Genomic DNA, 23631 nt, shown 5'->3' with positions numbered 1-23631 from the left:
CCAGGGTGACGCACCTGCACAGGGAGGGTAGGGAACAGGATCAGGAAGGGACAAGGGGGCTCCCAGGTTACTGGAAACGCTCCACATTTTAAACGCGGGGTTAGGAATACGGCTTCTGGCCTTGTAATTAATCTGTAAGTTCTACGAGTCTTAAATACATGCAGAAATTAATTATATGGAAAAAATCCTGGTAGCCAAAAGCCGGTTCTTTCAAAGAACCGATGAAACGGACAAACCGCCACGCCAGTGAAATGGCTCCTGTCACAGTCATCTTCGTGCCCAGGGCAGCGATCAATTCTGCCGGAATCGAACCCTGCGGTTCAGCAGCATCCAAGAGTCGCCCACGGCTTTCTCGCAGCGCTGTTCTCTCGGCTCCCGTGACCCCGGCGCCCGTTCGGCCTCCAAGTGTCGGGAGCAGCCGGGGCTGCGTCCTGGGTGCTCTGCTCTGCGTTTCCGGGGCACGTTCTCCGAGTCCCATGCCCTCATTGCCGCGTACACGCGGACGGCCCCACACGTGCATCTCCAGCCCTGGCCTCTCCTCAGAACCCCGACTCATAAGCCCAGGGACTCAGGTAGCATCTCCGACACCCTGTCCTCAGATCCGAGCCACCTTGGCTTCCCAGGACTCCCGGCTCCACTCAACTCAGGGAACACCCTCGCTCCTCCCGGGCTCCTCTCCCTGCACCGCCCGCTGCCAGCGCTCTCCAGGGAGCAGCCCGGGGCGACCGTCAGGCTCGCCCAGGTTCCTCTGACCCCACTGTCGCGGTCCTCCAGCGCCAGGTGTACACGGTCTTGAGACCACTGCTACATGCTGTCTGGTTCCTAGGAGTTCTGGTGTTTCTATCAGGCGGGAAAATAAATCTAGTCTCTCTGCCTCCATCTGGGCCACACGTGGAAGTCCTCTCTAAAAATTACACAGTGAATGTTAATAACAGGACGTCATAAAAGCTGTTTGACCAAGATGCTCTCCTCCCAACAAGGGATATCTTCAAGCCGCTGTACCCTTCTGTCCCCTCCCCTCTGCAGGACACACTCCCACGGGGATGGGAGAGTCACCACTGTGAATCCTGCTGGTGACGGGTCCCAGGGAGGAAGGGCCGGCCCTCTCCCCTCAGTCAGGCCCATTAACACAGCAGGAGAGGAGGGAGTGTGTCCTTCCCGCCCAAGGACAGCCGACAGCCTTCAGCCTTCACGCAGTACCAGGGCCTCCTGGGCGGGGAAGAGTATCCTCAGTGACAGGAAAGCCAGGCGGGGCCGCTGGAGCTGCCAGGGCAGCAGGCCTTAGCCTCCAGCACCCTCCCTGAGGGCTTGCCAGCCAGAGCCTGCGCACACAGGGTCCCCAGTCTTCACGACGACCTGAAAGGTTAGAACGGTCTTCTTCTGGGTGAAACGGTGACCCTCCCAGGGCAGTGCCGGGGTGCCTGCCTCCTGAAACGGCCCACCCCACCTACCCCAGTGTGCAGCCCCCACCCATCAGAGCCGTTGCTGACTCTGGGTGGTGAGGCCCTGCCCCGTGACAGGCTGACCATCGTGTGATGTCTCCAGTGGGCCTGGACCGAGTTCTCCCAAGGCCTCGTCTGCCCGCCACCCCCGCTGCCCTGATGCATCGTGGTCTGCACTCCACCTTCCAGCCCCCAGTCCGTTCTGAGCGAGACCCGCCACCTGGCCCTGCAGGGCCTCTCACAAGCTCCTCCGCACCCCGCGAGTCCGTCCCCAAATCAGAGCGGCATCTTCTAGAATGGCTTCCGCTGAGGGCTCATCTCTGGAGAGACACTTCAAATAAAATGGGCAGTCTCTCTTGGAGACACACAACGCACCATCACTTCTGGGAAGCTGTGCAGCAGAGAAACTGCTTCTGGTTTCTGACTCTGTGAACTTTCACACTGAAGTAAAGGCACGTCCAAGCGAGGCCTGATCCTCACCGTGGCCTCTCTGCACCGCCAGGACCCCTGACGCCAAAGGGAGCAGGAAACCGAAAGGCCACACGAGCAGCGAGGGGCGTTCCCGTTGGCTCTGCACTGAGAGGCACGCACAGTCTAACTTCCTGGTTTCGTGGTTTAAGTCATTCCCACACTGAAGCACGTTGTCCAAGTCTGCCAGCCCCGGCCCCCAGACCCAGTGAGCGAACTGTCTCTTCTTGAATGATTCAAGAAAGAACCAATATGTCTGAAAGATAATTGCTTTTAATTTTCTAAGTTTCACTTACGCAACATAATAAAGGCAGATCTATGTGACGTGATATGACATTTTTACAAAAAATGTCCCCGACATCTGGTCAGTAGTATATAAATATTTACAGTGAAAAAATAGGCAAGGAAAAAGGAAATCTTCATTATTCAAGTCAACTTGTGTCCAATGCTCATCATAACTGTGAAAATAAAATACTTCATTAACTTCCCCGTCACCCATATTTACAAGCTGTTTCAGCCGATGGTCTAAGAAACCCAGGCTCAAGGGTGTTCTGCTCTGTGTCTCTCCTGCTCTTTTCCTACTATTTTCCAAGTTACCTGGAAGAGTAAATTCAACGTGAAAATGTAAACTGTGAAGGACGAGGAAACAGAACAAGCACGTGTAGATGCGCTGAGACAGACAGGCCCCTACAGAGGCCGGCGCTCTGCACCAGAAGCCAGGACAAAAGGCTCTACGCAGCTCCTTAGCAGGGACACTCTGCTTCAGTTTAATCTGATTATGTTAACAAAATCCGCCTCTAAAGAGGATTTTAAAAAAACAGCAACGACATTACCATCCTAACTGATGAGTATCCGTCACCTTAATTTTCTCTAAAAGAAACTGATCTTTTTAAAAAGTGACAAATATAAATTATATAGTGGAGAGCCTGAGAAGCCTCAACAAAGTGTGGTGTCTTTCAAATACGAAGACTTTAAAAAATAAATTTGAATAGTGCAAGCCAGCCTACTTGAGTCAGTGATGTGACAAACACTCAACCCCAACGTGTGAAAGCGTGGCTCCGCTCCCGCGGCCGGTGTGCACGGAGCCTCACGTGTGGGGGCTGCGCCGCCCTCTGGCGCCCAGGGACACGCGGAGCCGGGGCTCCCGGGCCCGGTAGTGCTCGTTGAAGTCCAGCCTGAAGCTGAGGAAGCGCAGACTCTCATCCGAGCTGGTGGTCAGCAACACCAGGAACTGCTGCACGATGCCCTGCAAGGAAGCAAAGGAGCCGGCACTATCCCGGGGCTCGGGGGGGCCGGCCATGGGGCGCCCCGCCTCTCCCTGCGTTAGGGAGGTGCCCCAGGACCAGAGCCGCCCGGAGGCCCAGGTTCGCCAGCCACGGCACATCCACAGACGCAAATTCACTCATTTCACTGAAAAGAACCAACAGACAGATTTTTCCTCTCTGCCCTTAAGTTCCACAAGAATAAGCAAAACAGCAAAGTTTTAACTGCGAGCAGGAAGCATCTGTGTTACACGTTTCACCTTTCACATGAGTCGCCAGCGAGCTGTGAAGCCCTGGCTTGAGGACAGAAGAAACAGACACCTCGGGGCCCGATCGATGCCTCTGGGGGGCCCGGCCCCGAGGCGGGGCAGGGTGCCGCCCTATCACTCCTTGCGAGGGGCCCCGTACAGATGGCGGGGCAGGATGGCAAACTCTAACACGACAGAAGCCCCAGCTGCTTCTCTTTGGGGTTGAAAGGCCACCCGGCAAGGACAAACTCCACCTCGTCTCACGGCAGGCAGGCCTCCACCTGCCCAGGCCGGGGCTGCTCGTCCCCTGCTTTCAGGCTCGGAAGAGTTCCCATCCACGGAGAAAAGTCACCGACTCCCCACACCCTCGCCCGCCCTCCCCAAACTCTGAGCGCTGCCGCTGTCCCGCTGACCCGCGCCCCTGGGGAGGTGGTAAGCCTGCAGACTCGTGAGCGCTCAAACATTCTCGGCTACCGGTCACTTCTCTGCAGCTTCAGCAGCAGCACGGAACTCACCGTCAGGCATCCATTAGTAAGAAATATGATCACATATGACACATACAACCTGGCCACACGCTATATCTCACCATCAAAACACTCATCTAATAAAGGTATTTCCGCACCGAACATAAGCCAGTCATTACCACCATTTACGAAAATGTTTCAACAAAAATGTAACAGAAGACCAATGCCAGGGTGAGGCCACTCCCAAAAGGGACAAATTCACCCCTCAGTGACACTAAAGGAAAACTTAGAATTACAAAGTATGAGGCTCCTGGGGGGCAAACTAGACCCCCAGGAACAGGGTCTGATGTTTCACTCAGAATTCTGAACGGAAGACAACTCCAGCACAAACAATTTCTAGAGGCTGGGGCCAGTGACGCCCGATGTGTCCAGTCAGTTATCAGCACCTGACTGGAAGAATCTTCGTAACACCTTTCCTCTATATTTTCATCAACAAAATCAGGCTGAGAAACAGACGAAGTCAGAAACCAAACCATCACAAAGAAAAGCAAAGCAGAGACGCGGGCCCCACGGGTCGCAGCCCGAGCCCGGCCACCCCACCCCCGCGTCTGCAGGGCTCGGCTCGATGCGGCACGACCCGCATGCAGCTGCCCCCCCACCGCCTCCACACCCCCCCGGCAGTGAGACCGCGGGCCTGGGTCAGGGGCGCAGCCAGGCCGGCCCCGCTCTCGTCGGCACGAGATGCACCACCCGGACTGAGACGGCTCCTAACGTCACTGAGGCATCGAGTGGCAACCTGGGAGCCAGGCCGCGGAGGCTGGACGGCCTTTGTGCCTCGAGTACGCACCTGGTAGAAGTGTGTCAGGATCCGCAGCTGGGAGCACATCTTTGGAATGGATTCCTGGAACTCCCGCGTCCTCTGGGCCTCCTGCTCCTCCTCGGCTGCGGTCACGCCCCACTGGCCCTGCGGACACGAGGAAGCAAGCGAGTTAACCCTGGGTGGGCGCGGTGCGGGCGTCAGGAGCCACACACAGGGTCTCAGGCCCCCTGCACGGCCAGAACCTGCTGGGACAGTTTCCAGCACCCAGGTGTCCTGGAGCTCACTGCTGTCAATTAACAGTGCACCCCGGAAACATCTCACGTCCGCACGCATGAGTGCCCTCAGAACTCCCTCGCTGCTGCCAGTGACGCTCACAGTTCACAGCGGGACACGCTGCGACCTCCCACAACCTAGACAACACGTCACAACCTCGTCAGCCCCAAAGGCACCAGCCAGCAGGCGCGTCTGGTGGGTCCCCAGTCTGCGTGGTGCGGGGACTCCCGGGCCGGGCCGCCCATCAGTGCGCACACGGAGCGAGTACCACACTGTGAGTCACCCCAGTCAACCATCCTCTAACACAGATTTTAAGGAAATACTCAAAAACGAAACTGATCAAACTGCACTAACTGAAAACCATCACCGCCCAAGCAGCAGCATCTGGAAAAAGGGAAAGGCCACAGAGTCCCGCAAGGAGTCACACTGGCTCAACAGCTCTTCGTGCCTCAGGGTCACGAAGGGCATCAAACACTCAGGAAAGTCACCGAAAACAGCCAGAGGGAGGAGTCAGGTCCCCAGCTGCACACGCGCAGCCACCAGCGCCATGTAGCAGAGCACTCGGGCATCAGGGACCGCGGGCCAGACACCGACCAGACGGACGTCGGGACACACATGGAGGAGAACCCGTGTCTCTCGTGAACCCGTCGTCTTCTATTTTTACAGCGTGATGATGACGGGGCTGCTGACCCCCGAGCGCAGGCCACCTTGCTCAGGACCCTGACCGCACGTGGACGTGACCACAGCCCCAGCTGTAGGCATCGCTGTGGCGCAGGCCACACCCTAAATGGACAAAGCCACAGACCCCGAGCCGTACCTCGACCTCCCGCTGTTTCTTCCTCTCCTCAAACTGTAGGCGTCTCTGCAGCTCCTCCAGGGCAGCCCTGTATATGGCATCCTGCGTGCTCTGCAGCTCAATGATCTGATCAAACACGGCTCTGAGCTGGTTTAAAAGTGCCTGAGGAGAGAAGACAAGTTTTTTCTCCTTATAGAATACAGTCCCATCCTGCTCAGGACTAAGTTTTTCCAATAAAATACGGACATTTAGTAAAAGGAAACCATTACAAAAGGTACCAGCGCACCTCCGCAAGGTGCTCTTTGTCCGTTCATTCGCCATCAGACACTTCCAGGACCCTGGACGCTAAGCCTGTCCCCACAGCAGCAGCGGGCGATTGTCCCCAAGCTTCCGCAGCCCCACAACTCGGTGCTGCCCCGGCTCGGAAGGAGCACAGGCAGCTGCGTCCACGGGTCAGCCCCCCCGGGGACAGGGGTCCCCCCCAGGGCCAGGGGACGGGGAGCAGGACAACCCTTTCACTGCCAGTGCCGCACACCAGCACCAGACCCAGGCATCGTGAGAGAGGAAATTCTTTAAAAACATAAGAAACAAATTCAGCAAGGATTTTAGAAACAGGCGTCATGTTTCCTACCAGGGATGAAAGGACGGTTTAAGTCATCACTTCCTGGGGGAAAGCCTAGAAACCCAAAGCGTGGCAGGACGTCCAACTCTCCGCAAGGACGATGAGCTCAGGGCCTGTCTGCCCCGTTCCCCTCGCTCCCTCCCCGAGAAAGGAGCAGACGAGGCCGCCCGGGCACAGACACAACAGAGGTCAGACGACAGCCACGCGCAGCGCCACACGCGCACCCCAGGCCGTCCAGCGAGCGTCAGGCAGTGGTGGGGAAGGGCGGGGGCTGGGAGGCCACACTGGACCCAACGTGTCAGACTGAAGCGCAGGAGTAACGCTGTCCTCTGCCAGCTCAGATTTTTTTTTAATCTATTAGTTTTCGGTGGGGAGGGGAAGAGTTTAAATAGAGCAGGAAAAAATCATGTGTTAAAATTTAACACCCACTCATGGTTAACTTAAAACATTCAAACAAACGAGGATGAGAGGGGACCACCTTAATTTAACGGAAGTTCCATCAGATGCCCCAGCAAACGTCAGTCAGTGGGAAACAGTAAAACCTCTCCAGTGTCTGGAGTAAGACTAGAGTCCCACCTGTGCTCCCAGGCAACCCAGCGACACGCCAGGGCAAGAAGCCGCAGAAGGCAGGCTTCGTGGAAAGAAACAAAAACAGTAAGCAGAGCTAAAAGAGTCGGAAATTTAAAATGGACAAACAAATCAAAGTGATTAACAACATTCCCACAGACCAGCCAAAATCCACCCATGAAGTGATAATCTCACAAAAGATCTGCATGATGTTTACAAACGACATAATTTTGCTGAGAAGCGGAGCGTAGACACAGACGGCAGGGACCCCGCGCTCAGGGAGCACACGGGGCTGCTCGGGGAGGAGCTGAGCCCTGGGCTCTCCCCGCAGGGAGCAGCGCCGGTCAGTGAGGACGTCTGCAGGGCTGCCGTCCCCCTCACCCGAGGGGCACGCTCCGCCTGCCGCCTTGTGTCCCCTCGAAGGGACCCTAGCACTGGGTTCAAACCCCATTTACTAGGTCGGAGCAGCACCTCGAAGGTTGAGCTAACATCTGACTCTCAAGTGAAACAAAACTGAAATCAGTATTTCCTAACGATTTCCAGAATGCAAGAGAACGCGGACACCGCAAGACGAAGCATTCACGTTCTTTCATCCACGACGGTGCACTTGTGATTCCACCACCGGGGACCTGCCGCGCACCGCGCACACTCCACCCACCCCGGGGCACCCCGCGCACCGCAGCTCCTCACTGGTCACCGCCGTGCTCCGCTGGGGGCGGCTGCCCGTTCGGCCGCAGGGTCTCGGTCACAACAAAAAACCTCAACAAAATACGTACACGTCACACCGGAAATCAACCACACACGGTGAACTGACTACTTCAATTAAAAGAAAGGGGGGGGAGTCTATTTTTCAATAAGCATTTATCTCCTCTAACTTGTTTCTTTATTGTAGTCAAACAACCACGCACTCCTTTGGGGCAGTGACTCTCTCCACGGAGGGACCCGCAGTCTCCTTCATGCTGAGGCGGCGCTCTGCTCAGACCCGGAACTGCGGACACGCCTGCCGTGGGGACGTCAACTTGCAGCAACTGACTGTGTGACTCAGGGTTTCCCTCAGTGATGCATGAGCTCCCCACTGGCCACAAGCAGACAGAGAGTGGGTACCACCTGCCATCGCAAATCTCCCTCCAAAACACACACACACAAAGGTGACTTTTAATTGTTTAAAAACAATAGCAACTGACTCGTGCCGGGCGCTAAGGCGAACGGTTCACGGGAAACGAAACTCTCACAAGTCTAGGGAGAGAGGGGCAGCGTGCTCTTCCACCACACGAGAGCACTGGGGGCAGAGGCTGGGCAGCGGGACTGAGCCCAACGTCCACCTGCCTGCAGGGCCCGCGCGGTCTGGCGGGACAAGGACGCACGGGGCGGGAAGGCCTGGGGCCCGTCTGTGGGTCCCCAACACCCACCTACACATCCTGGACACACACGTGTCGACAGGCAGGCGGCTCACAGGATCCATAACTGTCCGTGGTCTCAGCCCCACATGGACGAGCTTGAGTGACATGGCGGAAAGCCTCAACACGCACGCTGCTAGAACTCCCCATTACTTTCCAAGTGCTTGGAATCACTCCTGTGTCCGTTCCAGTGTCTCTATGAAAACATCGTCTAGACATAGCCGCTGACCCGAAGCGTCTCTCCAGACGCACAGACGACCAATAATCCTCCAATAGTGAAACCTGGCACACCTAGGTACCCGCCTTCCCAGCCACAACTGCCAACCAGACACTAACTCATTAGGCAAACATCCAAGCAGAGCATCTCCACCAAGGGCCCTGGAGGGGTGAGGGTCACTCAGGGCAGCCCTCTGCAAGCCGGAAACTTCCCTGAAGTCACACATTTAACGTCAAAAATGCACTTGAAATTTTGCCTCCTGCTTCACAACACATGGTCTCAGGTGACAGGAAGCGTCCCGGGTCCCCCAGATCTCTGAATGAACTCCACACTCCAGGAAGCCCCGCCCAGGGGGTGTCGGCCCCTCAGAACAGCCTGCGGGAAGGAGGGCAGTGAGAAAGCAGGGTCTGCCTGGACACACGGTGGGCGTGCTGACTGTGCAGCCAGGACCACCACACAGGCGGACAAGCCGGGTGGGAGGACCAGTAGGCCCCTCCTCACACGCCCGCGGCCACACCGAGCCCGTCAGCGGCCCCTGGGAGGGGGTGGGCATCTCCACAGCTGGGCCGTCTCGCACCCACATCACAGCACGATCCGGTCCCAGCACAACTCTCCCCACCTCGTCCAGAAACCTAAGACCAACAAGGCTGTCCTGATGGCCACCAACAGGGCTGCATCGGGGCCTGCTGGGGCCTCCACTGCCGGGAACCCAGGGAGAGAGGTTCTGACGGCCTGTGTTGGGCGGGAGGCAGCGCGGCTCACCCTGGAGTCAGCATCCAGCAGGCAGCGGGAGATGATGGTGTCCAGGAACACCTCGTGTGCGGCGATGATGTGGTCCAAGTCCTGCGCCCGCTGTACTTTGTTCCAGAGCTCGTCCCAGGAGCACTCCAGCACCTGGGGACAGCACGGGACCGGAAGAAGCTCGCATTACCAAGCCCCACATCTGACAGACACCCCAGGAGAGCCAGGACAGGACGCCTCTCTGCCAAGACCAGAGGCGGCTTGCAGTACCTCGAACGTGATGTAGTACTGCATCTGATGGATGAAGTGGACCATCTCGGACGCCAGGATGTGGCAGTGGTGGAGCACCCCGGAGAACTCTGCAAGACACGAGAAGCCTCGTCAGGCACCTCCGCGGAGGCAGCCAGCACAGTGCCCCGCTAGTCACCTGAGTCTGCCTTCCAGAGAGGCTGGGGGGATCTCCCTGCGTGTCCCCACAGCACCGGCCCTCCCCCACACGAACACACTCGCACATCCTCAGCGCATGTCCACGTGTCCGTCTGGCCTGCCAGACGATGCCCCTCTTGACCACAGGGACCTTCCTGTTGCAGCCTCCACGGAGACCGACGCCAGGCAGCAGAGCAGCCCGCACCCCTACTCATGAGTGATGATGTCCACCCTCACATTACAGCGGGCGGTCTGCATTCACCTAGGTCTAGACCATTTAAAGTCACATCCCTTCCGAACGGTTTCCAAGACCAAGGCACATTTGGCAACAAGGCTAAAATATGTATTCTTTCCTTTATAGTCTGCAAGTAGCACCAAATACACTTTCATTCTAGAAATCTCATCTTTTCTGGGCCTAGCAGGAGGATCTTTAACAGCACCCGCCACAGTGGAGCCTCTGGGAGTGGGGAGCCCGCCGGCCGACAGGGGACCTGGTGAACTGATCCCCAGGCACAGCCCGAGACCCCCACGGCACCACGGCTCCCCTCCCCCCACCCCGAGATCAAACCCCACACACTCAGGGCTTCCGAGCTCCCCCGCCTGGCAGAGGCTCTAACCACGTGCACCCCGTCACACGGAGGCTGAGTGCACAGGTCTCATCTGGTCCTTTAATTCCTAGCAAACACAACTGACCCTGAAACACCCTTCCAGTCTCTCTACCCAGGACCTTGAAAACGCACCTGAGACGTATTCAACACACAAGTCCTCGTGTTTTATGGCTGACCCCCAAATAACTAGGCAATTCTAAAACTCCCCAGAGTGAAGCAACCTTTGCTTTGCGGGTCGACAGTACATGCACACAGCGCGCCTCCCGCCAGGCTAACTCAGCAGCAGACGGCTTCACACACAGGACCGGGTCGACCACCTCTCCCGGGGCCCGGGGGCTGAGCGCTGGCGCCACCTCTGGTTCTCTACCGCCCTCTCAAGGCAGCAGCGAGGACTTCCGGCTCGGGGCTCAAGGCCACCATGGCCCGCAGCTCGTACAGGCCTGGCCCCGGGGTGCAGGCACCTTTAGCCAGAAGCTTCTGCCCACCTGGAAGCGCATCGCAAATAGCCTTGAGTATTGTTTAAAATGACCAAAGTGTCTTTTTTTAAAAATACCCTAAAAGTTCATCCCCAATTCCAAAATCACCTTCTTCAGCTTGTATCTACTGCTGCTGCTGCTGTTCTGAAGTGACTTCACCAAATTACGGGCCTGACCCCTTTCTCCAGGCTCCAGAGTCGAGGGCGCTGGGAGACCCCGGTCTCCTCGCACCTCCCGGGTTCAGGATGTCTAACCAGCGCCCGGTGTCGCGTCCACCAGCAGCGGTGAGGACCGCACAGTGGTGCCCGCCCGCACACAGCCTGGTCCTGACCACCCCCCTCACCTCCTCCATGTTCCATCTTATTTCCGACAAGGACCAGAAGAGGATTACTTTCGCACCACTCCTCTGCGGGGGGGGGGGGGGGGGGACTGCCACTAGCACCCCCCCCAGGGGCTGAGGAAGAGCGCGGCAAGCCCACTGCCTGGAATCTGTATTTGTCTCTCATTTCACTCAATGTTATCTGAAATACAAATTTAGTTGCCACTAACAGCAATACTTTTTAGATTAATTCAATCTAATGAATTCCATACCACGAGAAAAAAGATCTTTAAGCCATTTCAGATCAATAATCTTTTTTGTACAGTTAAGTGGCAAACATGTATAACCATGGGTTTAATCTCCTTGGTAGACTATTATCAAAAACTCTTGCTCTAAGCAAATCATTTTCAAGTGTAACTACTTCACGAAATTTATTTTGATGAATATTATTTTAAAAATGGCACCTGGGATGGTAATCAGCGATGCTGTGCACGTGACCAAACACCCACACAGGCGTGCTGTGTCGGGAGCTCCACGGGGCTCACAGGCGCACTCTGTGGAAACTTCCTGTACTTCTGCCTCAGACTTAGGGCTTGCGGGCACTTCTGAATCTGCTGTGCTAACACGACTAACTACCTGGCTGATCTCTGTTCACTAAGTTACCTGGCCATTAACATCTTTAAAACATTTCCTTATAGACTAAAGGCAAGAACATTGCACCCCTACAGAAATATGGGCCAAAAAACCAATGTTGTGAAAAAAGAAACAAAAATGGTTAAAAAAAAGTATTTACATTCAAAGATAATTTTTAAAGCATTAAAAAAATTAAAATGAACTTCCATTTTCACCTATCAAATTGACAATCGGTTTGAACATAATGTCCAGTGTTAGCCAAAACCGCCAGCAACACAAATGACTTTCAACCAGTGACAGCTGCTTAGGGGAATGTTATGTCGGACTGGCACAACTGTCCTGAGAAGCAATCTGACAACATGCACCAGAGTTAAAATGTAAATACTACCAGATGTAAGTAGGAGTAAACATAAAACAAAACTAACATTCATACCTGTTAACCCAGCAATCCACTTCCAAATCACCTATTCTAAAGAAATATTCAGAGGCATATAAATACATATTTACAAAAAGCTTATGGCATTATTTACACTAGTGGAAAAACAGTGAAGAATTAAAAAAAAATTTTTCTAAACCTACATGCCCAGCCAAAGAGAAAAGATAAAACGGTATGTCCACAGGAGGAATACGATGCCACTAAAAAGATCTTAGAAGAAGATTTAACAACAAAGGCTCAGTGCAAGAAGCGGAACGGAGCAGACATAACGGGGTCAAGTTATGTTAAAAGTCACACAGAAACTGATCAAATACACGCCTTAGTCATCTTCAGGGAGGAAGCAAAACTCACCGCTGATTATTCAAAACAAGAGAAGAGCAAATTCATGTAGACGCTGCAAAGCTGGTTCAAACCAGAAAAACACATCACAAGCAGCTACTCCTTAAAACCCTTCCAGAGCGCGAGCTCCCACAGCTCCACTAACCAGCTGCACACGGCGCGTGCGGCCGGAGGGAGGCGGGCACAGCGGTCGCCCGCCGCTAAGCCACGCAGCGCGGGAGGCGCCGCCCGGAGAAGGGGCGGCCGAGAACCGCCTAGGCGACAGCCGGGGACCCCTCACAATCCAGCGGGCTGGCCGCGCAGGGACAGAGTCCCGCTGGCTGGAGTCACCACCCTGGAGGCGGAAGCTGCTCAAGGGTGGGCTCGGCCAGGAAACAGGCAGAGACGCGGAGGCCTCCCTGCCAAGAGCCGCTTCTGCTTTAGTAACTGCTGTCACCAACCAAAGGACCGCGAGTGAGAGCGCTTGGTTCCTCCTCGGAGTTGTATGTGCTGAAATACTTTCTCAAAGGTTTTGACCAAATGAGTTTCAGTATAAAGATTTCAAAATTATTCATAATTGAAGTCATTCAATATTTATAACACTAAAATAAACCTGACTGATGTGAGAGTTTTATTACAGCTTTTAATTATGAAATAATATTATAAAATCTTTCCATGTCCTGGTTGATGAACCAAAACATTCAAGCAATGCCCAGCAGACTCTAATTAAAACACGAAGTGAGTTTTAAATGAGCCAGTGATCTATTAAATGGCTTTCCTTAAAAAATTTTTTTGAAATTAAAGTACATATACGGATACTAGAGTGAAAAACAAATGTGATTCTTAAAAAAAACCTCACGGTCTAAAAAAAAAAATCAAATGACGCAATTATTTTTCCCCGATTTGCACTGAAGTCAAGATACGGAATATTAAAAACGAGCCTCCTCAAAAAAGCCAAATCCAAAAGCACAAAAAGGACTCTTTCCAGTTCAATTCCTCGAAAGAACACTGATTTCTGCTGAGTGGAGGACGGCAGGCCAGGCACGCCCACCCCCGCCCCCCCGCCCGCAGGTCACCTGGCACGCCCACCCCCGCCCCCCGCCCGCGGGTCACCTGGCATGCCCCTCAGCAGCCTCGCGTTGCACATGTGCCCCTTGCGGATGTCGGTGAGGATGTACTCCATCCGCTTGGCCCGCCACAGGAAGTTGAACACCCTCAGGTAGTGGCTCATGCACTCCCGGGTAAACACCTGCAGAGAACAGAACGCGGGCTGCCGTCACCTGCGGCGTCAGAAGAGAACACACAGTCAACTCGAACAAATTCTAAGTGCTACGCAGGCAACTGACGTGGTCCATCTTGGGAAAGGTCTCTATGTAACAGCTACACTGGTCATCCATGTGCCAAGCACACCTCAGGCAAACTCACAGTAACAGAAGGTAGATGCTCTTGTCAAATCACAGACGGGCAGCAGGCCTGACACGACACAGCTCACGAGTGGGGCACAGGGGTTTTCAGCCCAGCCGAGGCCTAGTCAACGGCGTGGACTCCCAGCTCCAGCTCCCAACTGTGCCATGTTCTCCCCTAGCCCACCTGAGGGACAGGCGGGTGGGGGCCCCCAGGGAAGGTGGGCCCAGAATCTCCAGGCTGAGAAGAGGCCCCCAGGTTACTGAACACACGCACCTGTTGCTTCTCAAGTCTCGACTTCAGCCAGATGAGCCCGGTGTGGGCAGCAGGGCGAGACCTGCCTTCCAAGCCCCTGTCCCGCCTACAGCAGCCAGGTTTAGCAAATAAACACACAGGCCGCACAGTTAAGTCTGAACGTCAGGTGAGCCGCAGTGCTATTCCAGTGCGAGCAGGGCCCCCACACGCTGGCCACGGGGTTTTCTGCAGACCACAGCCACGTGCACTTTGGAGCACGGCTTTGAGACAGTGCTCCGGCCGGGGGATGATTGGGTGACACCCCGAGATGCGGGGACAGCCGGGGACTCCGATCCACCAGAGCCGCACAGGAGAAATTTTACAGCTAACTTATCCTACTTCTTAACAGAATATTTTCCAATAATTAGAAGAAATGCATGTTCTTCCTCAGTATTTCAGATGTGAAAATGAAGTAAGTGCAAAGAGCTGTCTCTTTGGCAGGAGTTTACTCAAGTCTGAATAAAGAAAGAATGGGCATCTCAAGAGGGCATTTTAGTGGCAGACACACAAGACAACTCCGCGGGTCACTCTTGCGGTCTGGTAACTGTTCAGGAAGTCGCACTTTTCCTTCTGCCCAGTGAAAGCACGAGAAGCAACAGTACAGCTGTTTTCCCATCAGTTCAAATGAATGCCAGACACCAAACTTTACCCACGTGGCACAAACACAACTTCCCTAAAATACAATCTATAGTCCTTTCAAGTCACCCTTGATCAGTCACTGCAGCCTAAGAACAACGGAGCAAAACGAATGATCCGTTTACTAAGAGCTTGCTGAAACCCATGATGGAACAAATGGTCTTTCTGAGAATTCTTAAAACAAGAGAGCATTCCAGCGCTCACTAGGGACTGTTTAAAACACACACACACACACACAGTTCTGCCTAAGCACTCCTGCAGGGGGTGCAGCCCACAGGTCAAACGATCACTCTAAGGAAGGTTCTCAGGGGTGCTCAGCAAGCTGCAGAGCTGGGCTACTCTGCAGACACCCAGCGGGACCTTACGGTTGCGATTGGCCCGTCCACGTGGTAATCCAGGCTGAAGACGTCCCACCCGGTGTCACCTGGAGAGACCTGAGAGCAAGAACAGACAGAGCTGGAGGACCTCCCACCCGAGCTAGCTCACTGCCGCACACTTGCGACTCATCAGAGGAAAGGAGTCGACATGAAGCCCAACGTGTAGCCACCACTCCACAGTTCCGAGTGGCCGCGCAAGAGCAGGAGCGGCACCCTTTGGCCACTCCTGCGCCCTCAGCATCTCGACAGTGGCTGGCACACAGCCAGTGGCTGGCACACAGCCGGTGCTCAGCAAATATTCCAGAATGAAGGGCATATTTTTGAATGACTATTGTAGACTCTTTAAAATTCATCACCATTTTTTAAAATGTCAAAAGCCCACTGCGTTGTATGTCCCAAATCCTTGCAAGTCACCGTTTCTTAAAACCCACAGGCTCTGCTAACGGCCCTTCGTCACAGCTCAGCAGACAGTGTGCTGTGTTTATGACACTCATGTCCCCCACAGTCACCTCCAGTCAAACTGGACCCACACACGTCTGTATCCTGTAAGTGCCCCTGCGACCTCCCTCCATGCCCGTGACATCCCAGCAGCGACAGCTGTGGCTGCTGAGCACCTGGCGCTGGGACCAGAGCGTGCGTCCCCGCCCCAGCCCCGTGGGCCCCCACCCCAGGTGAGCACTCAGCCGAGGGGCAGGACCCATCTGAGAGCGCGCCAGGCGCCAGGGCAGGGGTGCAAACTCTGGGTAGCCAGGGCCTCCCACTAGACTGGGTGGGACCGGCGGTGCCTCGAAGCACACCAAGACGTTCGTGGGAAGGCGCTGGCGCCATGGGGGGCTCGGTCCCCGCGTGGAGCCCAGGGGTGTGGTACCTCCAGCAGCCGCACGTCCAGTCTTTTGAGGATCTCAGGGCTGTCAAACTGGGCGTTGGTGGCTCTGACAGCTGTTTCAAGAATCCCAGTCAGGTTGTGCTGATACAAAGTCGTAGCTGGGCGGACGAGTTCTGGTCTTTACAGATATTTTAGAAAATAAAAGAGAATGTTACTTGAATTCTCAATGAGCTTTGTAAAAACTTAAAGAGTTCAAATTATAAAAACTAAAAAGACAAATGGAGCCAATACAACATGGTAAATAAGTTTCACAGAATTAACTGCAAGTTTCGTCACGTGCTCTGGGAAGTAAAACAATTCTTGAGGGGAGGGGCCAGCTCAGTGGGGGAGGTCCTGGGTTCAAGCCCCAGCACCTCCATTAAAGTAACTAAATAAATAAACCTAATTACCCCACCTCAAAATATTTTTTAAAAATAAAACAGATTTTAAAAAATTCTTCAAGATTTCTAATTTTGATTCGGCTTAAAATTGAAGATACTTCAACGTGCCCTCCGTGTTAATACGGTTTCAAATGTAAGACTAGCGTAAGTGGCACGAAGCACTGCCCCCGGACAGAGCTCCCCCGACCCAGTCGCCCCGGCGGGGCAGGGCTTTGCTGGGTCACAAGCTGGCCGTGAGGACGTCAAGATGGTAAAGGCCGCGCCCACTGCTCCGCCTGCAAACAGTCCCTCGGGGCTGCCGACACCCGGGCTTCCGAACGCCCAGTCGGGAGCAAGGCCCATCACCCCCCGCCCTGCGCGCACATAAACTCTGCTTCAGGGCAGCACAGTGTCGCGCAGGAACGCGTGAAAAAGGACCCACGTCTGCTCCACTCAAATCCATCGAAGGCGCGTTAGCGACGGTGGGCACTCCCCCTTTTAAAACTGGAAACTTAAACATGCCTTTGAGAAGACGTAAACTTTCATTTCACAGCAAGACTGAGGCGCCCCCACTGTTAAAAGCCCGCACAAGGCAGACGCGGCCGGTCAGCTACGCGATCTGACCCGTGGGTGCCAGGGTCCTCCACGCTCCACGAGAAACGCCTGCCGACCTCCGCCTGCACCGCCCTGCACCCTGCTCCCCCCACTCCCGGCTCCAGCCCAGATCTACCGAACCGGACTCGGTTGTGACTGAGGGTCCAAAAGGGAACCAGAAACGACCACTCCATCCCTACGAGCCCAAGCCCCGCGCTGTGCCTGACTGCTCGGCCCAGAGCCGGGCGTGGCGGGCTCTGTCCACGGCTGTCTGCGTCTCCCTGGGTGCGGGGTGCAGGGGGCGGGGTGGGGAGGGACCCCATGGGCTCCTAGAAGGGAAGGCGCCCGGGAAACCTCATAGAACAAGACAGAAAGAGGAGGAGGACCTGCTTGATGAAGCTTTTTGTTTTTTCACAAGAAACAATGTAAACCAAAACTATGGAAGAAGCAGCTCAGTTTTAAAACATACAATTTGTTTTCCAGACACCAAACTGAGACTAGGCTGACCGTGACCACGCCACGTGCCCCTCGGACACCAGCAATGTCGGCGCCAGCGCCCGCGAGGCACATGGGCCTTCGTGAACAAAGCATGGAACTAGCAGAATAAAGGGGCTTCACTGTGACAATGTGACAACGTCACCTTTTCAGATGTCCCACGTGACTTCAACAAATCTTCCTCTAACGCCATTTACTCTTTTAGACAAAACCTGTAAGACTCTTTATCATGACGAAATCCACTGTATACTTAATAAATCATCTAAAGAGCCTTCTTACTTGAGCAAATCCATTAGGTGCCTGATGAAGTCTCCTTGACCGAGAAGCAGGTACCGCCTCATGGCCTGCATGTGGTCCAGCAGGCTGTACTTTTTATTGAGAACGTCCAGCAGATACTTGCTGGTCTCAAAATAAGCTGCATCAATTTTCCCCTGAAATGCATTTTCCAAATCGGTGAGTAAATCTGCAGCTGTAAAGACCAGAAGGGAAAAGTACCCACATGTACATGATTTGTATTTAACGCAGGGGAGGCTGAAGGCTCACACACACAGGAGCCACCCCGACGCCTGCACGCGGCATCGCCAACGGGCCATACCGCCACACCCCCGGCACCGCCGTCATACCATCCTGGGGCGACTCTGCGGACTTGGTCACAGCTATCATCTTGGCAGTGGGAGTCTGGTCGTGACACACCTGGTGCAGGAAATTTATTGATTTTCCTATCAAAAGGACCTGAAAGAGGCAAACGCCCTAGAGTTACCTTGACACAGATTAAACGGCCACACAGACACTCGCAAGCAGCAAGGCTGTCCCGCTGGAGCTGGAGCAGGAGCAGGACCGCCTGCGACAGGGCCAGCTGGGCCCCAGGGGCCGGGAGCTGCTGCTGGCACAAGCACGCGAGCCCAGCAAAGAGCAACACAGCTGCGCGCGCTGAAGGCTGGTGGTGCCGTGTGGCGCGGGGCCCTCAGCCTACCTTCCGCGCCTGGTCCATCGTCATGAAGGAGGGCACCATTGACTTCCTCAGTGAGTACTTCTCGTGCCACAGCCGATCCGTCTTGACTGTCGGATCCGACGCTACGAAGAACTGAAAGCAAAGAGGCACTCAAGCACTGGAAAGCGACACGAGGCAAAACACGTGCTGTGTGTCAGCGACATCACAGACGTGAGTAAGGAAGACAGAGTAAGCAACCCTGGAGCCAAACCCTCCAGATGTGGGGAGGCTGCCATCCGCGCCACAGACTTGTTTTAAAAGATATTTGGAACGATCACTCCCTACACAGGATCACTTATTTCCCAGTTTTTCAAACCGACGTATAATGAAAACAAGATGAGCTTTTTCGTGAAGGCGTGTGGTCATCCTGAGACGACAGACCAGAGCCTGAGCCGCACGCTCGGGCCTGGGCAGGAGGGCGGCCCAGCGCGCGGGGCTGTTCTGACCCAGCACCCAGGCTGGGTTGCCCGCTTAGCTCCAGCCGCTCCCACTCCCGGCCTCCCGGCACCAGCAGCTGCGCCCCTCAGCCAGCGTGCCACCCGCACAGCCCCAGGCCAGGGCAGCAGCCCCCGCTGTCGCACGCAGCTCCCGGGCAGACAGACGGACAGACAAGCGGCCGGCTCCAGGTGGCTCTGCGGGCAGTGACCTGCTCTAGGTGGTCTCCCAAGAACCTCCCGTGCTCAGAGGCCCCCGTCCATGTCTCCCATCACCGGCCCCGCCTGCCAGCTGGTGAGGACACCAGGAAGAGAAACTGCACTGCCGCTGTTTCCAGCTCGCTTGCTGCTGCGATGCGGCCATTTTCAGTCTTGTGTCCAAACAGACTTGGGCTTCTATTTCTATAAACGTGAGTTCTAACAGCGGGACCACTGGGTCAAAGGCAACTTTAATTCTCGCAAACAAGGCCTGATTTCCCCTCCCAACAGCCATGCCGACTGGCGCCCCTCTGGCAGCCGCTGCCTGCTTCTGCGTCCTTGCCGGGCCCGGGCCACGGGCGCCAGGCGGCAGCACGGGCCCCGACACCAGGGAAGGCGGCTCCCCGGTGCTGACGCCGCCTGCCTCTCCTCCTGGGAGCTGTCCCCGCACACCCTCAGCCGTCTTCCGCATCTCTCGTGTCCTGTTCCCTAGGGCAGTGACCACTTGTGAGTCAGCAGGTGTGACAACCGTCCGCAGGGTGACCACCTGCGCTGTCCGTGGTGCTCCCTGTTTTGTCGTGCTGTGTGTGTCACGCTGGGGTCTTCCTTGTGGCTTCTGAATCTCCTGTTTTCCTAAGAGCTCCCCAGCACTAGGTTACGTTTAGCACACTGGGCCCTCCGTGTCCACGGCTGGTGAACCCGCTGGTGGCAAACGCTGGTCCCTGCGAGGTCCTGGAACCCGGGCCCCAGGGACAGCTGCACTCTTGCTGTGGTGCTGGTGGTATGACCCCTCCGTCCCTCTGCAATCTGCCCAGGCACAGGAGGCTGCAACTCCCCTGTCGGCCAGGCCAACACTTTGTACTTAAGACTCCGACCCCACTCAGAGCTACGGTGCCTCATCAGGAACCATCGTTACAACTCACTGTCTCGGCAGGTGTCAGGGGAAGAGCTGACGACGGAGAGATGCTGTGTAGCGTCTGACAGGATGTTTACACCGTCCACGGCGGCCAGGCCGACTCCTGCTGTGTCCTCGTGAACAAGGACTGCAGTGTATCTGGGCGACAGTCCCCGCAGAGGCCACCCTGCTGGCACTGCATGTCTCCCACCCTGGACGGCAGGATCCTCAGGCGGGCTCCCAAGGCCTTCAGACCCAGCTCCGGCCCTCCCTGCTCTGTCTGACCCAGGCCCAGGCTCACCGTGTCCACTTCCCCAAGGAGCCCCAGTTCCCCTGAGGGAGAACTGGCACTGGGACCACAGCCCGAGCACTTGGCAGCACTTGGGTCTGAGGCCCAGGGGGGCTGAGCTAGACTGTGACGTCACTCAAGTCCTAACACACCTAAATGCCTTTCTGCTGCTCCTTACTTAAATCCCAGTCACCAGCAGGTGAACAACACACAGCCCTGGCTGCAAAGCTGTGTCCTCAGATGCAAAATGGATTTAAAGAATTAAAAAATATACACTTTTAGCAATTATATAGAAACACAAAATTAATGGTTTCCTAGCAAAAAACAAATAACCAAAATAAATCCAAGGAATGAGGGGTGGGGAGAGACAGGGAGGGAGGGTGGGAGGGAGGAGACTCTAAAAAGGGCAAATCTGCAGAAGAAACCAGAAAAGCAAAATGCTGCCACCAAGACACAGGGCTACTGGGCTTTAAAAAAGACACCATTCTTACCATATTCTAGACCACAGAAAAACGCACAGGATACCAGCTTATTTTATGAGTCCAGTACAACACGAGCAAACCCCAACAAAAACAACACCCAAAGTGGAAAACACAGGCCAGCTCCGTTTGTGAGTGTAGATGAAGACAGTGAAGGAAACGTTACCCCTCCGTTACTGGAGCGGAGTATTCCTGGTCCGGGCACGCTTCATTTCTGACACACAATGGATGTCTAGAAACAAGGAAACTCACAGTGAATTGCAGACTATCATCATGCCGTCTGTAAAAGTAAAGATGGCTAACGGGCGGAACAACCCTGAGAGCCTGTGAAGAGCACAGACCCCGTCCTGGGGGAGGGCCCGTGTCCACGAAGCACAGAGTTTCCTATCGAGAGGTTCAGAGACCACACTGTGAAAAGCCTCGCTATAGAAGAACAGTGTGTGGCGGCATGGAATTATTTTCATTATTTACTTCAAGTAGAGGCTGCAAACACTGCACGGTGCGACACACACACACACACACACACAAGCACACCGTGCGCTGCAGACCGGGACACGGGACTGTCCTGACAGAGGCACGTGCTCAGCACGGCAGTCCTTCATTTCTAATCTTCTCCTCTGTTTTTATGTTCAGAATGGTTTAATGGCACAAATATCTTTAAATCAGAAAAAAAAAATACTGCTCAAGAGAGCTGAGTAATTCAACCCAAGAAGTGCACATATGATACCAGTAAGAATTTTTTTAGAAACATCATTTTTCCAAAGCAATCAACTAAAAATGTTTTTTTTTCCTGTTCGCAGAAATCTACTCCCAAGGGTAACTATTTAAGGGAACAAAATTCCTAACGTCAAGGTCTTCCGTTTGATCCTAGTAAGTCAGGGCCAGAGGGTGTCACTTACACACAGCCGGTCTCCTTTAAGCAGGTGTTTGAATGAACGCCAACAATTTTACAGCCATGAAGATGAGATTGCCACATTTATGTTCAACTCCAATTCTCACCTTTAGGTACCAATTCAAATTATGGAAGTATTTATTGATCTTCCTTTTTTAGACTTACTGGACTTACATTCCCCTTCCAATTTTAAACACGTAACTACTGACCGCTTTGAGGAGGAAGCAGCACTGTTACAACGAGGCCAGCACCGCTCTAACATGCACCTAAGTTAGCCTGGACACAAAGCAAAGCGTCACAACCCCACGCTGAGCGGTCTGATAAAGGGGAGCGCCGTCGCCACAGTATACCTGCTCTCTAGCTTGCTGGTCTACGGAGCAGATTAACTGCATATAAACTGCATGTGTGTGTTATGCACTTAAACAGAAGAGCTAGTTCCTACAGACAATACACTAATTTATCCCGAGAGCTGAGGGCACTCAGATTTTTATCAGTATGAACAATAAGAAAATTTAATTTCAAAGATGAGAAACTCAGGTGTTCAATCATCTTTAGAAGTTATGAAAGCATCACTTCATCCGAGGACAAGGCGCATACAACCGCCCTCTGAGCAAACACCCAGCAGAAACGCCGGGAGGCACGGGCACACTCCAGGACGCAATTAATCGTGCGAAAAACACAGTTGCAGAGGGAAAGAGTCAAGGCCAGAACACAGGTGAGACATGCTTTTATTTTACTGATGCATTTTCCACTCAAGGCTCTTTGATTTTCACCATATGTCAAACACAGAGAGAAGTGAGAGGAAGAAAATAAGGCATAATTGCACCGTGACTTCTCATTAAGTGCTGGACAGATGCCACGGCCGCCCCACTCAAAACAGAAAGGAAGCAAGCGACTTAGTTCTAAGAACCAGATCCACTAATTCAGGCCACAAAGGACCCCAGCTTCAACCGGTCAACAGGCGGGCCACCCCTCGCGGAGCCGGAGGCGCTGGACTGGGCAAGGGTGGGAGGGAGCCAACCAGGCAGCCTGCAGGGGACAGGTTTCGGGGGAGCCAGAGTGAAGATGCGTGTACAGTGAACTCTGACACCCAGCAATTCCAGCAAAAGTACAAAAGGAACAGAACAGCAAAACTGCCCAACGGACCCGCGGAGAGAGCCCACACGGCGGCGCCGTCGTCTCCCGCGCTGGCTCACTGACCCTCCAGGCCGCGGACAGATTTCGGGGGTGTCACAGAGCGTTTAAGCAAGCGTTTGGAACAGGTGACAATTTCCTAATCTTGAAAGCAAGAGTGCTGCCCTTTACCTTGTCCCTTCTCCTGCTCCCCAGTCCAAAGGCAAAAAAAAAAATTAACATTGAGCTACTGTGTTGTTGCCTTGAACAGACTGCAAAATCCGCTTACCTCACTTGGTCTGCAGGGGAGGAGCCCACGAGAACCACTAAATGCCTCACGGTAGTTTTTCAAAATAACAGTAACAAAACGAAAACGTTTGATTTTTTACAGTAGTACTTTGTAAGAACCAAAAATTAGCAACTTCTCCCCAAACGCTGAAACCGCTTTCTATGCTAATCATTCAGGACACCTATAAATTCTTTTTTCTTTCTGACTGAGGTACAGCTGATGTACAGCTTTACGTAACTTTCGTGTGCACGACGCAGTGATTCACGACGTTCAAAGGCTGTATTCCACGTACACTCATTATAAAATACTGGCTATTGTCGCTGTGTTGTACAGCACACCCCTGTGGTTTATTTATTTTACACATAAGCCTGCACCTCTTAACCCCCCCCCACCGATCCTGCCCCCACTTCCTCTCTCCACCTGTAACCGCTCATCTGTTCTGAGTCTGCTTTCTTGTTACATTCACTAGTTGG

At 54.2% G+C, this 23631-nt stretch overlaps 1 protein-coding gene across 2 annotated transcripts in view; it reads right to left on the bottom strand.

The window, feature by feature from the left end:
* Positions 1 to 2165: 2165 nt before the first annotated feature.
* The window catches only part of TUBGCP3 (tubulin gamma complex component 3), a 45369-nt gene continuing 23903 nt past the window's right edge, over positions 2166 to 23631 (bottom strand). Inside the window, exons 12-22 of one of the 2 annotated variants that reach the window (XM_064492959.1) lie at positions 18552 to 18662; positions 18202 to 18310; positions 17858 to 18047; positions 16113 to 16248; positions 15233 to 15301; positions 13647 to 13782; positions 9588 to 9676; positions 9339 to 9470; positions 5795 to 5935; positions 4732 to 4848; positions 2166 to 3156 (exon numbers count right to left, since the gene is read on the bottom strand). In XM_064492959.1, the coding sequence (XP_064349029.1) occupies positions 2998 to 3156; positions 4732 to 4848; positions 5795 to 5935; positions 9339 to 9470; positions 9588 to 9676; positions 13647 to 13782; positions 15233 to 15301; positions 16113 to 16248; positions 17858 to 18047; positions 18202 to 18310; positions 18552 to 18662 (1389 nt within the window). In that variant the 3' untranslated portion in view covers positions 2166 to 2997. The remainder of the gene's footprint in view (positions 3157 to 4731; positions 4849 to 5794; positions 5936 to 9338; positions 9471 to 9587; positions 9677 to 13646; positions 13783 to 15232; positions 15302 to 16112; positions 16249 to 17857; positions 18048 to 18201; positions 18311 to 18551; positions 18663 to 23631) is intronic. The other variant, XM_064492960.1, reaches the window with a different exon arrangement.

The sequence above is a fragment of the Camelus dromedarius genome, chromosome 13, assembly GCF_036321535.1.
Source record: "Camelus dromedarius isolate mCamDro1 chromosome 13, mCamDro1.pat, whole genome shotgun sequence".
NCBI classification, from domain to species: Eukaryota; Metazoa; Chordata; class Mammalia; order Artiodactyla; family Camelidae; genus Camelus; species Camelus dromedarius.
This window is presented reverse-complemented; position numbering and strand designations above follow the sequence as displayed.